Raw genomic sequence first — 18218 nt, 5'->3', positions numbered from 1 at the left:
ATATACATATGCAGACAGCATAATCATAACCAGCAAACTACAACCTTTCCATAGACACCCCACTTGACCTCCTCTGTACAATACCTGGTGCAACCATAGGACCCTGGTTGCAACAATGATCTATACCAGGGGTAGGCAACCTATGGCACGGGTGCCGAAGGCGGCACGCGAGCTGATTTTCAGTGGCACTCACACTGCCCGGGTCCTGGCCACCGGTCCGGGGGGCTCTGCATTTTAATTTAATTTTAAATGAAGCTTCTTAAACATTTTAAAAACCTTATTTACTTTACATACAACAATAGTTTAGTTATATATTATAGACTTATAGAAAGAGACCTAAAAATGTTAAAATGTATTACTGGCACACGAAACCTTAAATTAGAGTTAATAAATGAAGACTCGGCATACCACTTCTGAAAGGCTGCCGACCCCTGATCTATATGGTCACAGTTCATGTCAATAATATCACAGAGGCCTCTCTAATAAATGTTTATCTTTCATTCTTCTTCTTCACTGTCCTTATTTAGATTAAGTATTCTGTATTTAAAGCTAAAATTGGCTTATACTGCACAGTCTACAAGTAATCTGTTCAGAAGTATGGAGCAAAAATTTTGTTTCCACAGTTCGTTTTATTTATGACATGCCTTCTTTGTCCATATTTTATAAACTATTATTCAGTAGAGCAGGAAGGATGAGAAGAATGACAGCTGTCTGATTGAAAAAATTTTTTTTCAAATTGAAACATATCTTAACGTTCCTTAAATATATAAGACAAACTTCAACTTCATTCTTACTTTGCATCCATTCTCATTGGACAGTTTGACAAACAGGTGAACTTTTCAATCTCTAAGTTACTGGCTGTACAGAGTACATGAGTGTAAACAGTACAGTAACTGCTCACTTAAAGTCATCCCGGTTAACGTTCTTTCGTTGTTACCTTGCTGATCTATTAGAGAACATGCTCATTTAAAGCTGCGCAATGCTCCCTTATAACATTGTTTGGCAGCCGCCTGCTTTGTCCACTGCTTGCAGGAAGAGCAGCCTGTTGCAGGTAGCTGGTGAGGGCTTGGAACCAGGGTGGACCGGCAGCCCCCCTATCAGCTCCCCGCTCCCCTAAGTTCCCTGTGCAGCAGCCGCCCAGCAGGCTATAAATTGCCAGCAGTTCAGCTGTCCCTTCCCCCATTGCCATGTGCTGCTCCTGCCCTCTGCCTTGGAGCTTCTCCTGGGAGCCTCCTGCTTGCTGTGCAGGAGGAGTGGGGTAAGGGGGGGGGCTAATGTCAGGGTGTCCCCCTCCCCCCTGCTCCTGCCCCCCGCTTACCCCTTCTCCATATAGAGCAAGATGGGGACACAACAGGGCTCAGGATGGAGGGAGCTTGTGGGCTGCAGCTGCTGTCTCAACTTCCTGATCTACTTAAAAAGGCAATGTACTTAGAGTGCTGTCAGCGTACTTAAAGGGGCAATGCGCATCTCTCTCTCACACACAGGGTGTGTGTCTCTGTCTCTGTCTGCCATGCTGTCTCCCCACCCTCTATTTGTGCTGCCTTGCAGAGTGTGAGGCTACATTAACAACAATGTGCTAACTCTTGAGGGCTCAGCCCAGTAGTGTAGCTAGGGTGTGAGCCGGACAGCGGCCGCTCCCCCACCGAACACAAGTGGCGCCTTTTTAATTTTACTCACCCGGGAGCGGGGGGAAAAAAAGGCGCCACCCGCTGCGGCACTTTTACTGACGGGGCAGCGCTCCGGGTCTTCGGCGGCAGGACCGTCACTCGCTCTGGGTGTCTTCGGTGGCATTGAAGCTTCATCACCGAAGTGCGGCTGAAGACTTAGGGAGCGCGTGACGGTCCCGCCGCCGAGGTGCCGCCGAAGACCCAGAGCTCTGCCCCATCAGTAAAAGTGCCGCAGTGGGTGGCGCCTTTTTTTTTCCCCACTCCCTCTCTTCCCTCCACTTGGCTACGCCACTGACTCAGCCGAGTGCTAGTTCATCATTTAGCAGCAAGGCATTCCCTGGGAAATAGCCCACCCTCTTCCCCCTCTGGCTTCACCACCTCAACCAAGCTTCACAATCATCACTGGATTAAATTGTTTGTTTAAAACTTATACTGTGTGTGTGTATATATAATATATATATTAATATATATATATTAATTACATAATTTTTTGTCTGGTGAAAAAAATTTCTCTTGAACCTAACCCCCCCCATTTACATTAATTCTTATGGGAAAATTGGATTAGCTTAACATCATTTCGCTTAAAATCGCATTTTTCAGGAACATAACTACAACGTTAGGCGAGGAGTTACTGTATTTCAGCACAGAAATCAGGTTGATTGGCATGCCCAAATTGCTGATTGTGCTAAAGAGCCAAGTTTTGTTCACCTAAAAACTTAAATACAGAAAATTGGGCATCAAAAATAGAGGCACAGAAAACAGTACCCACAATTTTAGAGGCCTTCTTCGATTAACAATTAAATTGAATTATTTCAGATAAGTGTTACGATAGAAATAGAAACTTAGTGCAAACAATCTGCATTTCAAAATAGCTTTTCATTAAAGTGACACTGTGAGGTTTAAAGCTCATGGTCCTGCAATTGTCCCTCCTCCCCAGATCTGCACATGGAGGGGACCAACCTGTGAGGAGGGTGATCAATTCTGTGGGTCCATGGGTACCCTGTGGGCCTGTGATTCACCTGGGAATAGGACAGACATTGTATCCCACTCCTGTTCTGCTAAATCCTCCCCCAGGATTCCTTGGGGGCTGCTGCAGCTAGGGGGAGTCCCTTGTTGCAGTCACATTGCCAAAGAACAAGAGAGGAGGAGGGCTGTTGGTGCAGAGCTGTATGGATGCACGGTGCTTCTGTGCAGATGGTCCTGGCCTCTCATAGGTCCCCAGGGACAAAGGCGCTGACTCCATGGATTCTCTGGGCCTGGAGCACCCACTGGAAAAAAATAGTGGGTGCTCAGCACCCACCGGCAGTCCTGTGGATCAGCTCCTCCCCCTCCCCCACAGCACCTCCCAGCCGCCAGCGGCCCTGCTGATCAGCTCTTCCCCCTTCCTCCCAGGGCCTCCCGCCTGCCACGATCATTCAGAAAGTGCTGTGGATGAGGGGGAGGAGTGGGGGCAGAAAGTGGCAGGGGGAGGGGGCAGAATGGGGACGGGAAGAGGTGAGGTGAGGTGAGGTGGGGGCGGGAAGAGGCAGGGCAGGGGCAGGGTCTTTGGTGGAGTGGGGCAGGGCCTGGGGCAGAGAAGGGGTCCTGCACCCCCCGGGAAATCCCAAAGTCGGCATCTCTGCCCAGGGATATGCCAACACTGAAGCAGACTGCACAGCCTATTCCACTTCTAACTGAATGATGCGGGGGGAGGAATCCCAGAACGGTTATTTTAGAGACTAGAGCCCTCCTAGGGGTGTGGTTTCCACAGGAGTGGATAATCTGTTACCACATAGTTAAATATAAACATATGTCATAGCTATGTTATAAATAACACCTTTAGTAAAACTGAAAGGATTTTAATTATACTTTTCACTATTTATGCGATTTGTTTACCCTTTGCATTATTCTCATGATACACTAACGAGTTTTTCATTTTTGTTTCTATTCAGTGTCAATTTCAGGTTTCATGTACTGACACAATGCTATGATGTTGGGTTGCAAACTCTGCAGGGGAATGTTTAATTTGTCAAAACCAAAACTGTTTCAGTAAGAATTTAAATCAAATCATGGAAACATTTCTATTGGCCTTTTGGTCAAAGCTTAATATAACAAACTGTAAACTCTGGGCCAATTTTGATCTGGCAGTATTCCTATAAAGGGATCTAACAAAAAGCTCATAGAATCATAAAAATATAAGGCTGGAAGGGACCTTGAGAGGTCATCTAGTTCAGCCCCTCACACTGAGGCAGGACCAAGTATACTTAGACCATCCCTGACAGGTGTTTGTCGGCAACCTGCAGCACGCGGTCCATCAAGGTAATCCGCTGGCAGGCCACGCAACATTTTGTTTACATTGACCATCTGCAGGCACGGCCCCCTGCAGCTCCCAGTGGCTGTGGTTTGCCGTTCCCGGCCAATGGGCACTGCGGGAAGTGGCTGGCCGCAGGGATGTGCTGGCCGCTGCTTCCCTCAGCTCCCATTGGCTGGGAACAACGAACTGCAGCCAGTGGGAGCTACGGGGGGCCATGCCTGCTGACGGTCAACGTAAACAAAATGTCTCGCGGCCCGCCAGCGGATTACCCTGATGGGCCACGTGCCGAAGGTTGCCGACCCCTGGTCTAACCTGTTCTTAAAAACCTCCAGTGACGGGGATTCCACAACCTTCCTTGGAAGCCTATTCCAGAACTTAACTATCCTTATAGTTAGAAAGGTTTTCCTAATATCTATCTTAATCTCGCTCAGTACATATTAAGCCAATTACTTCCTGTCCTATATTCAGTGGACATGGAGAACAATTGCTCACAGTCCTCGTTATAACAGCCCTTAACATATTTGAAGGCTATTATCAGGAGCCCCCTCAATCTTATTTTCTCAGGACTAAACATACCCAGTTTTTTAAACCTTTCTTCACAGGCAGGGCCGGCGCTTCCATTTAGGCGACCTAGGCGGTCGCCTAGGGCACCAGGATTTGGGGGGGGCGGCAATTCGGCTCCGGGTCTTCGGCGGCAATTCTGCGGCGGGTCCTTCACTTGCTCTGGGACCCGCCGCCGAAGTGCCCCGAAGACTGGGAGCACGGAAGGACCCCCGCCTAGGGCACCAAAAACCCTGGCGCCGCTCCTGTTCACAGGCCAGGCTTTTTAAAACTTTTATCATTTTTGTTACTCTCCTCTAGACTCTCTCCAGTTTGTCCACATCTTTCTTAAAGTGTGGCACCCCAAACTGGATACAGTACTTCAGCTGAGGCTTCACCAGTACCAAGTAGAGCAGGACAATTATTTCCCATGTCTTATATACGACACTCCCTTTAATACAACCTAGAATGATATTAGACTTTTTCACAACTGCATCACATTGTTGGCTCATATTCAGTTTGTGATCCACTATGACATCCAGATCCTTTTCTGCAGTACAACTACCTAACTAGTTACTCCCCATTTTGTAGTTGTGCATTTGATTTTTCTTTCCTAAGTGAAGTTCTTTGCATTTGTTTTTATTGAATTTCAGTTTGCTGAATTCAGACCAATTCTCCAATTTGTCAAGATCGTTTTGAATTCTAATCTTGTCCTCCAAAGTGCTTGCAACCCCTCCCAGCGTGGTGTCTGTGACATTACACACCATATTCTTTATGGAAATATGCTTATGATATGGGTATGACATCATTGAGATGTACTTTATGCAAGATGGGTCTTGTAAGGTATCATTGGAAAGGTTATGATTTACTGAATGTGATTATCCAATTTGTATGCCTGTATCATTTCTGTATCTGAAGTAGGAATATTGACTATGTATCTGTATTTCAAAGGGCTACTTTGGGTGTCACCCCAACTAGCCCTTCAGTTACAACAATGAGAAAGCCAGACAGCGCTAATGACCCATTAGCAAAGACAATGGACTGTAAAAGAGCTTAGTCTTCCTGTGGACGTTCGAGACAGCCTACGATCAATGGCTGCCACAGCCATGCAGAGACATGGGTCCGAGTATCCTGGTTCGGGATACCCCACCTCCCCTTTTGGAATGCCAGTGTTTTTCCACTGGAAGACAAAGGGTTCCCACCTTAGACAAGAGCTATATAAGGCAGGGGAGTGACATCATCATGGTTCTCCTCTGCCTCCTCACATAAAAAGACACTGAAAAACACATGGAACCAAGAACTGAACTGGGGGGAGAAGGGTTGATCCCAAGCTGGAAGGGGTCTAGCTTGTGAGTAATAATACCTGAGGTCTCAAGCTGGAGACCAGTGCAGCTGCCTTTCAAGACTTTCTGTAATCTGACTGCAACAGTATTTAGGGTGAGAAATTACTATTTGTAACCAATTTCTTTAGTGAAACAACCTTAGCTTATGTGTTTTGTTTGCTTAATACTCTCTTTTGTTCTGTTTGCTATCTCTTTAACCACTTAAAATTCACCTTTTGTAGTTAATAAACTTATTTCTTGTTTATAATATAACCCTGTTTGTGCAATTCATAATGGGGTGGGGGGTTAAGAGGTTGTGCATACCTTCCTCCACATTGAGGGAGGAGGCGGATTTCATAATATACCTTTGGGTCTGCACTCCAAGAGAGGTGGTCACCTGAGTGCTGGGGCAAGTCCCTTAAGATGAGTCTTCCCAGAGCTGATCTCAGCGTTCTGCAGTTGGGTCTGGCCCTGCCTGTGTGTGTGCTGGAGGAGGCTTAATAGCCTGGCTCAGCAAGACAGATAAAAAGGGTACCCAGGCTGGCAGAACAGGTGGGCTCAGTGGTATCTCAGCACATCAGGTGGCATCCTAAGAGGGGCAACCCGTCACAGTGTCATCAGTAAATTTTATAAGCATATTCTCCATTCCGTTATCCAAGTCATTAATGAAAATATTGAATAGGACTAGACCCAGGACCAACCCCTGTGGGACCCTGATAAAGTTGTAGCATAACATGCTGATCCAGATTCATCAAATAGTAACAGGCCGATATTGTTAATTGCATTCTACTAGTTATTGATCTACTTCAGATTCTGACAAATAGATGGAATGATAATTTCATTTATTTTACTTTTTGATATTTTTGCAGTGTATACATTTTGCATTACATATTCCTTAGTTATCTTATTTAAGAATATAACGAAGGTAACAGGAATATATAACGTAAGACATGTGGCACTTTTATAAAAGAATAAACCTCTTTTAAACCTTGGGTACCTTAATTTTTTGTTGAAGAGACTTAATTTCCATTTGCAAATTCTTTGTGATTGTCCGAGCTGCTACAGTCTTTCTATTTTCAGCTGCCAATTGACGACTAAAGATGCTACTGTTCAACTTCAGCTGTTTTTCTAAGCCCTAGAAACATTATATATTTAACCATGTAGGTATACTCACTGTAACTGCTGAAGAATTTCAATTCACATCATGTTTAAAAAATAAGCAGAGTAACATAATGAAAAATGAAACTTCTAATAATCATATTCTACTGTAAATAAAATCTGAAATTATAAATTTGTAATAAAACAAAAATGCAGTGTCTCCGTTTACATCTAAAATTAATAAAAGCTGGTTTCAAAACAAAGTTTACCAAACAAAATCAATATATAAGTATTCAAAAATTAAAAATAAGTCAATATACTAAATTCCTGATGTGTTAATCCAATACAGTCTTTTTTGGGAGATCATCAGGACCTGATTCTCATTTACATTAAGGCCCCTTTACACCACTCTGGCAGTATAAATGAGAATCAGGGCCTGTATCATTTAGAACCCAGAGGATAAACTGTAATTGCAATGCACTGTGTCGGTATCAAAGTTATAAACTAAGCACCCAATCCTGCAAAGTCTCCATGAGCAAGACTTTTTACTGACTCTCAGTGGGGGTTCTACAAATAAACAACTTTCAGAATGGCAGCTGAGTTCAATTATTCTTCTGATAGAGTAGAAATTAATTTCTGGAGGGTAAATGGAAGACTTCACTGTTCTGAGATTTTATTAAAAATCGGAGATGGAGGCTTTCCCCATAAAGACAATGAGAGTCAAGAAGTATGAGACATTAAAAGCACGGAATCCTCTTTATTTTCTCTCATCCTATGCCTTTATTACACTCTCTCAGGGACATTATTTTGTAACAGTTCTGTAAGCCATTACTTTTTAACTAAAATATTTGTGTTTGATACTGTTATGAATTCAAGTTTGAATGATCTACATCTAAGTTGGAAGGAGTAAAAGTAAAGATATCCATGAGGCACTTTAGGCACCTAAACTCCAGAGTTAGGCCCCTAAATCCTCATGTGTGGCAGCACTTCTGCTTGGCTGCTGCCTAACCCTGTAGGCAGGGCCGGCTTTAGCAGGTGCGGGGCCCCACGCCGGGACGCGAATTGTCTTGCGCCCCAACTCCGCCCCCTCCCTTCCCCATTGGATCCCTCCCCAAATCCCTGCCCTGGCCCCGCCTCTTCCCCAAGCACGCCGCATTCCTCCTCCTCACCCCTCCCTCCCAGGCTTGCGCTGATCAGCTGTATGGCAGCCCAAGCGCTGGAGGGAGGGGGGAGAAGCAGGACGCGGCTTTTTTTTTTTTTTTTCCGCCCCCCCCGCCCGCAGCCCCGGACGTTGCGGGGCCCTCTTAGACGCGGGGCCCCATTCCGGGGAATCGGCTGAATCGGCTTAAAGCCAGCCCTGCCTGTAGGTACCTAAACTCATTCGGCGCTTAACTTTCCACTGTAAAAGTTCCCTAGGCACCTAAGTTTTAGACTCTGGGACATGCCCACCACTGCCCCACTCTGGGAGTCCAGATGGCTCCCTCCCACCTAAGCCCAGAGTGATTAATGAACTGGGGGAAGATAGGCATTGGGCTTCCTAAATTGCATATGGGGCTTGATCCAGTAGGTGCCTTCCCTTCCAGACTGGGACCCCTTCAAAATCCAATTGGAAGAGGAAGGCGTGGTGCCCACCTTATAACTTTTAGTCCAGTGGTTAGAACACTCACCTGGGATGTGGGAAATGCAGGTTCAATTCCCCCCTCTCTGCCAGAGGGTGAGAACAGACTTGAGCAGGGGAATCTCCTATTTCTCAGGAGGGTTCTCTAACCACTGAACTACAGGATATTCTGATGTGGGGCTCTCTCAATCTGAAGCTGAAGCTGTTCCTTTGTGGATAAATAATGGAGTGAATGGAGGAGAGGTTACTGGACCTGGGGATCTCCCCTGTGGGTGCTCTAACCACCAGCCTACAAAGTCATAGAATCATAGAATATTAGGGTTGGAAGAGACCTCAGGAGGTCATCTAGTCCAATCCCCTGCTCAAAGCAGGACCAACACCAACTAAATCATCCCAGCCAGGGCTTTGTCAAACCAGGCCTTAAAAACCTCTAAGGATGGAGATTCCACCACCTCCCTAGGTAACCCAGTCCAGTGCTTCACCACCCTCCTAGTGAAATAGTGTTTCCTAATATCCAACCTAGACCTCCCGCACTGCAACTTGAGACCATTGCTTCTTGTTCTGTCATTTGCCACCACTGAAAACAGCCTAGCTCCATCCTCTTTGGAACCCACCTTCAGGTATTTGAAGGCTGCTATCAAATCCCCCCTCACTCTTCTCTTCTGCAGACTAAATAAGCCCAACTCCCTCAGCCTCTCCTAGTAAGTCATGTGCCCCAGCACCCTAATAATTTTCGTTGCTTTCTGCTGGACTCTCTCCAGGTTGTCCACATCCCTTCTGTAAGGGGGGGACCAAAACTGGATGCAATACTCCAGGTGTGGCCTCACCAGTGCCGAATAGAGGGGAATAATCACTTCCCTTGATCTGCTGGCAGTGCTCCTACTAATACAGCCCAATATGCAGTTGGCCTTCTTGGCAACAAGGGCACACTGCTGACTCATATCCAGCTTCTCATCCACTGTAATCCCCAGGACCTTTTCTGCAGAACTGCTGCTTAGCCAGTCGGTCCCCAGCCTGTAGCGGTGCATGGGATTTTTCCTTCCTAAGGGTACGTCTACACTACGAGATTAATTCGAATTTAGATAATTCGAATTTGGGAAACAGATTGTATAAATTCGATTGTGCGCGGCCACACTAAGCACATTAATTCGGTTTTTAACCACATTAATTCGGTGGTGTGCGGCCACACTACCCCATTAATTTTAACCACATTAATTCGGTGGTGTGCGGCCACACTACCCCTAATTCGAATTAACAAAATCGATTTTGGTGCTACTCCGCTCGTCGGGGTGGAGTACAGAAATCGATTTTAAGTGCCCTTTAATTCGAAGTAACTGGCTCCGTTGTGTGGACGGGTTAAGGATTAATTCGGATTAACGCAGCTAAATCCGAATTAAAGTCGTAGTGTAGACCAGGCCTTGACTCTGCACTTGTCCTTGTTGAACCTCATCAGATTTCTTTTGGCCCAATCCTCCAATGTGTCTAGGTCACTCTGGACCCTATCCCTACCCTCCAGCGTATCTACCTCTCCCCCCAGGTTAGTGTCATCTGCGAACTTGCTGAGGGTGCAATCCATCTCATCATCCAGATCATTAATAAAGACGTTGAACAAAACTGGCCCCAGGACCGATCCCTGGGGCACTCCGCTTGATACCGGCTGCCAACTAGACACCAAACCATTGATCACTACCCGTTGAGCCCGACGATCTAGCCAGCTTTCTATTCACCTTATAGTCCATTCATCCAATCCATACTTCTTTAACTTGCTGGCAAGAATACTGTGGGACACTGTATCAAAAGCTTTGCTAAAGTCAAGATATATCACATTCACCGCTTTCCCCATATCCACAGAGCCAGTTATCTCATCATAGAAGTCAATCAGGTTGGTCAGGCATGACTTGCCCTTGGTGAATCCATGTTGACTGTTCCCGATCACCTTCTGAACTCCTCCAAGTGCTTCAAAATGGATTCCTTGAGGACCTGCTCAATGATTTTTCCGGGGACTGAAGTGAGGCTGACCAGTCTGTAGTTCCCCAGGTTCTCTTTCTTCCCTTTTTTAAATATGGGCACTATATTTGCCTTTTTCCAGTTGTCCAGGACCTCCCTCGATTGCCATGAATTTTCAAAGATAATGGCCAATGGCTCTGCAATCACATCAGCCAACTCCCTCAGCATCCTTGGATGCATTAGATCTGGACCTATGGACTTGTGCATATCTGGCTTTTCTAAATAGTCCTTAACCTGTTCTTTCACCACTGAGGGCTGCTCACCTCCTCCCCATACTGTGTTTCCCACTGCAGCAGTCTGGGAGCTGACCTTGTCTGTGAAGACCAAGGCAAAAAAAGCATTGAGCACTTCAGCTTTTTCCACATTATCTGTCACTAGGGTTGTCTCCCCCATTCCGTAAGGGTCCCACACTTTCCCTGACCTTCTTCTTGTGGCTAACATACCTGTAGAAACTCTTCTTGTTATCCTTCACATCCCTTGCTAGCTGCAACTCCAATCATGCCTTGACCTTCCTGGTTACACCCCTGCATGCTCTAGCAATATTTTTATACTCCTCCCTAGTCGTCTGTCCAAATTTCCACTTCTTGTAAGCTTCCTTTTTGAGTTTAAGCTCACCGAAGATTTCACTGTTAAGACAAGCTGGTTGCCTGCCATATTTGCCATTCTTTCTGCACATCGGGATGGTCTGTTCCTGTGCCCTCAATAAAGCTTCTTTAAAATACAACCAGCTCTGTTGGACTCCTTTCCCCCTCATATTAGCCTCCCAGGAGATCCTGCCAATCCGTTCCCTGAGGAACAGTGACTGAGAGTCATTCTCACTCACTCTCTGACCCTATGCTCCAGTGTGTGGTGTGTTAGGGCACCCAAATGGGAGACCCTAGGTCCAGTCACTCTTTCATTATTTAATCCACAGTGGAACAGCTTCAAAGGAGAGATTGAGAGAGCCCCATATCAGAATATCCCACGGCTCAGTAGTTAAGAGCACAAGGTGAGTGTTCTAACCCAGAGCTAAAGTTACATGGTGGGCACCACCACCACCTCCTACTCCTCTGGTGGCCATTTTGTGTGGTGTGAGGCAGGCGCACAACTCATTCCTTCAAGAAGGGCCTAGGTCACCTGACATTAGGTGCCTGGTTCCCATTTGTGGATCACTAAACAGACCTAGGCACCTCCCTGAAGCCCAGATTTAGGTGCCTATCTCAGAGAGAGATTGGGGCGCAGCAAACACTCCTCTCATCAGCATTTCCTATTGGCTAGCTTAGATGGCTCCCTGCCTAGTGTGTTGGCTTTCTAAGTTGCCTATCTCTCCCATTCATTGTATAGGAGCCTAGGCACCAAATTCAGGCTTTGTGAATCACAGAGTTTTTTCTGTGATTTTCTAGGTGCCTAAAAGTTGGCATTGTGATACTTGGTGTTTCAACTCCTAAGTTCCTGGGAACACTGCAAAGGCAGTATGCCCAACCCTGGGGGGTAAGGAAGGAACATCGTCCATAGCTCTCTAGCAGCTTCCTACAAGAGCAGTGTTAATGAGCTTCAGAAAGAACAATATACAACCCTCTCCACTGGAGACAGGTCGCTGTAGTGCAGAGGGGGAGAGGCATCAAAGGTGGGCAGATGGGATCGTGTTAGCTCTGAGGTAGGTTTTAGGGGATCGCCACACCCAGAAATAAGGGGGAAATAGTGTTATGAATTCATGAGGCAATTGTTCTTGTATTCTTCCCAATGGCTACTCTCCCAATTCTCATTTTACTGAATCTCCATTATATATTATTATTTCTTTGTGCTTCTCCTCCCTCCATTTCCTTCTGGAAGAATATTGCATCCTAACAAGGGTGCTGTCTACTCAAATGTTGGCAACAGTTGTTTTTATTAGTTTTGGTCAAATACCCTTAGATATCACAATGGCAGTCACAATATAAATTAATTAAATATTAACTCTGCCAAAAAAAACCCTTGAAATAAATAATAATATTAGCACTTATACTGCACATTTCATACAAGAATTTCAAAGTACTTTAGATATATTCATTAATAAAGTCTCACATCACCCTCCTTAAACGCTGTCCATCCTTTTAACAGATGAATAAATTCAGTCTTTTGCCCAAGGTCACATATCAAATCAGTGGTAGAGCTAAGACTAGGATTCCCGACTCATGTTTAATTCACTAGTCAACAGCTGCAATATGTTTGACTACACCTGTACTAACGAGTGAATGGGAGACTTGGAGACAGCTCTCCAGTAGTATGTCATATTTTTAAAGGTAATAGGGCAACAATTTGACTAATCTTTATTTCCAAATTTAATCCACTGATACATTTTTGCAAGATTTTATTAAAGTTATGGGTAATTCATTCATAATATCACTAAACTTTGGAAAGCTTTGGATTAAAACAAATGATCTGAATTTCTGTATTGTTAGCTTGCACTATAAATATTCATTTTATATGCATTGATTAATAATCTTGCATTATTCTTTCACAAAAATGTTTCCTATTATAGTTCTAAAAATACAAGGACATGTTTCATATTACCTGTATTCTCTTATCATTGGCTTCCATTTTTTCTGTAAGGATTGATAATCTATGTGTAAGTTCCCCTCTCTCTGCAAGATTCGTGTCTTCTGAAAGTTTCTGCAATACTTGCAAGGCATCTTTAGTCTTTAACAGCTCTGCTTCAACTTCTCTAAGCTTCCTGGATGTATTTCGTTCCTGTTCCTGAGACTTCCTAAGGAGTCCCCTTAGAGATCTTACCTCACTATAATGTTTTGCTATAAGATCAGGCAAGTTATTCTCCGCATTTTCATATTTACCTATTGCTTTCAAGTGCCGATACTGAAGCTGTTTCAGAAGCTGGTTTTCTAAGTTTGATGCTTCTAGTTTATGCTGGAGGTCAGACAGTTCATTTTTCAGCTCTTTAATTTTGTGAAGTCTTGCAGATAATATACGTTGAGCCGTAGCATCTTTTTTCTGGGAAATCATATTATTCTGAGTACTTAAAAATGAAATATTCTGGAATCGCATCTTCTTAGGTGGCAACTTCTTGCCTCCTGCATTCAGACCAAAACAAACTAATAGTGACTTACATATCATTTAATGGTACAGAAAGGAAAATCAGTGCATATCTTTACTCATAACTAGTTATCCTAAGCTACTTAAAGGCAGTATGTATGGCACAGTGTCCAAAATCTGTACTAAAATTTCACTGTTCAAATATTTTGTGCTGATACATCTATAGCATGGATTTTTCCTGGCAGTATTTGGCCACAACTAAAGCCAGGTCCATATGAGGTCCAAAGGTTCCCTCACTTCCTCATTCTATTGATCAATATCTTCCCCCATGAACCATCTTCACTCTAGATAGCCTTAGTGCTAATATTCCAGTAACAGCTTTCTCTGAGACAAATTAGGCTTTCTTTGAGGCTGGTAGGATGTGCCTACAGGATGGTCTCCCCAGCACCACCTGAAACAAAGTTTGTCTCAGTAATTCATTGAAGTCAATGTGTGCTTTGTCAGAGGATTGGGTTGTATGGGCCTGATACAATTCCCTATGGAAAGACTCCCAATGACTTCAGTGGAGTTGGATAAGGCCCTAGATTAGGAAAATTCAATTCATGATGAAGAAGGAAGAAAACAATAACTTACTGCAAAAATTCAGAAAACAAAGTGATGGTATTAGTACACACCCTAAAAATCTGCATCTAGGAATTCTATACACAACTGTATCACTTTCAAACCATCTTTTGATTTGAACTAAATAAAAAATAGCTTATAAGCACAAATGTAGTGTTGCTTAAATTATCAGGCATTTAGAATATTTATACAGTTTTCCATTATATATACCATATTTTATAAATATTCTTGACAGCCTGAAATTCTAAGGGTACCACTACTAAGCATCAATGTCCCTTTCTGAAGTATAACTGAAAATTTAAAGGGTTGGGACTGTAAGTCTGACTGTTTTCCTTGCTTTTATGCATAAATTCAATTTCATAGCAGATCTAAGGCATTCCAGTAAGTGCATTGCTAGAGAATTAGTATTATAATTTATATAGCACCCAAAATCTCCTAGCCATTTTCAAGATAAATATGCATTCAGGGTCCCTGCCTTGAAGAGCTGGCAATCTAAGAGCAAGGTCCTGTTTTTTTCCTCCAAGAATATCAGGGTTGGAAGGGACCTCATGAGGTCATCTAGTCCAACCCCCTGCTCAAAGCAGGACCAATCCCCAGACAGATTTTTGCCCCAGATCCCTCAATGGTCCCCTCAAGGATTGAACTCACAATCCTGGGTTTAGCAGGCCAATGCTCAAATCACTGAGCTCTCCCTCCCCCCATTGAACTCAATGGGAGTTCTGGATATGAACTATTTACAAGAGCAGGCTCTAAGTAAAAACTTCATAGATTCACAGATTCCAAGGCCAGAAGGGACCATTGTGATCTTCTAGTCTGACCTCCTGTGTAACAGGCCACAGAACTTCCCCCAAAATAATTCCTAGAGCATAGCTTTTAAAAAAATATCTGGTCTTGATTTTAAAATTACCAGTGATGGAAAATCCACCACAATCCTTGGTAAATTGTTCCAATGATTAATTACCCTCACTGTTAAAAAATACACCTTATTTCCAGCCTGAATTTGTTTAGCTTTAACTTCCAGACACTGGATCATGTTACAGATGAAGGTTGGGGATGGGATTATGCAAACAAGTGATTACACAGTGAAGTTAGCTGGTGTCTTGTTAATTCCATGATTTTTGACTATTGAGTTGTCTAGTTTTATTTATTTTCTCCAGCCTGTCTTATTAACAATTCTTTGAGGAAAAGACTAGGTTTTACAGGCCTTTTGGAAGAAGTATCTCAAAAGGAGGGGCTTGAAGGAGAAGGGGGTAGAGACATGATGGATGAGGTCATGGGAGTTGGGAATTCCAGTTGTATGGGGCTGCATGGAAGAAGGCCCAAAGGGTATGTCTACATTGCAATAAGACCCATGGCTGACCCATGTCAGCTGACTCAGGATTGCAGGGTTAGGTCTGCAGGGCTATAAAATTGCAATGTAGATGTTCAGGCTCGGGCTGGACAAGTTTTTGGGACCCTGCAAGGGTCTTGGACAGGGGTGGGAGTTGGCACCTGAGTTTTACAGTCACTTTGTGCACTTGAATGGTGAGAATTAAGGAAATCCATTTCTAGACATGAAAGTAAAAATGTGGGTTTGATGGGGGATATTTTCTTTATTGTTAGTGTTTACACAGAAGGAATATATTTTGTATAATACGGCTAATTCAATATTATATTGGCTGACAAATGAGACTGAAATAGACCTAAAGCAAAAACTTATTTTTATTTTATGTGACATATTAAGACAAAAACTGTCAAGAAGTGGGGATAGTACCAATCTTCATATGTATATTTGGCTATTGTAAAAAATCTAATTTATTAGTGGGGAAACAAGAACAATTTTCTTTTTACCTTTTGGCTGACCATTTTTCCTATTTTTCTTCTTCTGTAGTTTCTTCTCTTTGGTTCCTGACAGTTCTAAATAATTGCTATTGCCAGCTGATTCAGAATAGTCAGTGAGAAAATCATCAGAATAGTTAACATGAGAACTTTCACTTTCACATTCTCTACTGCACCTACTATAATCATTAATTCTGCTACTACTGCTGCTTCTGGTGCTCTTACTGGTCCTAGGAGATTCATTACTGCCTCTGCTTCTTGTGTAGCTTTCTGATTTACTATCTTCTGGCACTATAATACGGAGGAAACAGTCATCTAGGGCCATCATTGTGTTGCTAGTAGAGGACATCGTAAATGGGTTCCATGACCTATCAGGAGTGGAATGTTTGTCAGTTTATACACATAAACATGAAAAAACATAATATTTATTTGCCTGTTCAAAAGTATATTTTCTCCTTAAGTCTAATAGAAACAGACAATTGTGTGGGCTGAAATAAGGCAATAATTTAGGGCTCATCTTCACTGCAAAAATTAGTTCAAGTTAGAGTTGCCAACTTTGTAATATTTAAAAAATGGACACTCCAGCAGGAGTGCCGGAACCTCCCCTTCCTCACCCCTGCCCCGCACCTTCCCCCTGAAGACCGGTCCCAGCCCCACCCCTTCCCCTCAGGCTTCATCCCTGCACCGCCTCTACCCCTGAGGTCCTGCTCCTTCCCTGCCCCTTCCCCCTGAGGCCCCACCCCCATTTGCTCTTCTTTCTCCTTCCCCCCGTCGCTCGCTGCTCTTCCCCTCGGGAGGTACTTGCCTGTGCAGCTGGGGCTGGGAGCTGCAGCCGCCCAATGCACGTAGGATGCAGCCCCAGCTAAATAGGGGCTGGTGTGGATGATGACTCGGCACCTCCCTGCCTCCCCCACCCACAGTAACCGGACTTTGGGTGTCCAGTCAGTAGATCTGACCGGACACTGTCAGGTCCCCTTTTCAATCAGACTTTCTGTTCGAAAACCAGGCACCTGGCCACCCTAGTTCAAGTTAGTACTCAGATTAATGCACTGGAGCTAGCCTAGCTCAAGAGTGACCACACTTCAAAACAAATGCCACCCGTCAGCCTCAAGGGGTAGGGGAAATTGATGGGGCCATCAGTGAAGGTGCTTACCCTGAGTTATGGGTTATATGGTAGGAGCTCTGTAACCCCCACACTGGAAACAATTAAATTGCTAGTACAGGACAGTATGTGTGATGGGCAGGTAGCACCCCGCCCCTGTATTTAAAATGTAATAAAAGTTGTGGCCTGCTATTTAAAATCCATCGATTTGTCTGTCCTCATTTCACCATTGTGTCCAACTCAGCATTGGAGTTACAGAGTGATTTGTTTAGCAGCATAGAGTGACTGGATTAGCTGTTGCTGAGTTGTAACTGGACCTGTTGTAACCCTATACATTACTAGTTGGAGCATTGGAAGCACTGGAGCTTCAACTCCCCAGGGCATGGCTATACTGTATCTGGGAGTGAGCCTCCTAGCTCGGGTCCACACACTCATGCTAGCAGGGCTCACACTAGCATTCTAAAAATAGCTTTGTAGACACTGTAGCTCGGCTGGAGTTTGGCCTCTGAAGCCTGGCAGGTGGCTTGAGAGCTCGAGCTCCAGACTGTTGGTGTCACTAGGCATAACCCTAGGTAACTTGGGAGGGTGGAAGACCACGAGTGTCGATGAAGCCTTCCTGCACTAGGCCTAAATGAACCAAAGCTCCTCCATGTTTGAACTTTAATCGACCTAACAAGCCAGTAACAGAGAATGGAATGTGTAACAGTCAGTTATCAGTTGCAACACCGCTCAAACCGGTATAAAGCGGTAGTAATAAGGCCTGCATGCTTCTGGCTGAAAGGCAAGATAACAGATCAAAGGGAAAAGGACAAGATAATGGTTCAAAAGAAAAGTTACTAACGAGCTAGACTTATAGCCGCCAAGATGACTTACCTGCTTAATGTAACTGCTATAGAAGAAGGGAGGGGGGAAGGGAGGGAAAGGGAAGAGCTTAGCTAAAGTAAAGTATAAAAAGAGAAAAACTGCTTATGTTGGTGTGCTTGATCTGAGACGTGCCAAGTCTCCTTGCACCGCTTTGAGATCTCAAATAAAACTTTGATTGCTTCTCCACCCTGGTGTGTTCATTGGCGCAACGCACACCGAGCAACGAACCCCGCTGTTGCTTTCCTCGGGCACTCTGTGC

General features: G+C 44.3%; 1 protein-coding gene across 1 annotated transcript in view; it reads right to left on the bottom strand.

Annotated features, from left to right (window-relative positions):
• LOC112117096 (lebercilin-like protein) overlaps positions 1-17431 on the bottom strand; it is a 33315-nt gene extending 15884 nt beyond the window's left edge. Inside the window, exons 1-4 of the mRNA XM_026651658.2 lie at positions 17352-17431; positions 16006-16361; positions 13078-13592; positions 6820-6957 (exon numbers count right to left, since the gene is read on the bottom strand). Of these exons, the coding sequence (XP_026507443.1) occupies positions 6820-6957; positions 13078-13592; positions 16006-16361; positions 17352-17431 (1089 nt within the window). The remainder of the gene's footprint in view (positions 1-6819; positions 6958-13077; positions 13593-16005; positions 16362-17351) is intronic.
• Positions 17432-18218: the final 787 nt, after the last annotated feature.

The sequence above is a fragment of the Terrapene carolina genome, unplaced genomic scaffold, assembly GCF_002925995.2.
Source record: "Terrapene carolina triunguis isolate 2854851 unplaced genomic scaffold, T_m_triunguis-2.0 Scaffold31, whole genome shotgun sequence".
Taxonomy (NCBI): domain Eukaryota; kingdom Metazoa; phylum Chordata; order Testudines; family Emydidae; genus Terrapene; species Terrapene triunguis.
Note: the sequence above shows the minus strand (reverse complement) of the source record. Positions and strands in the feature narration are given on the sequence as shown.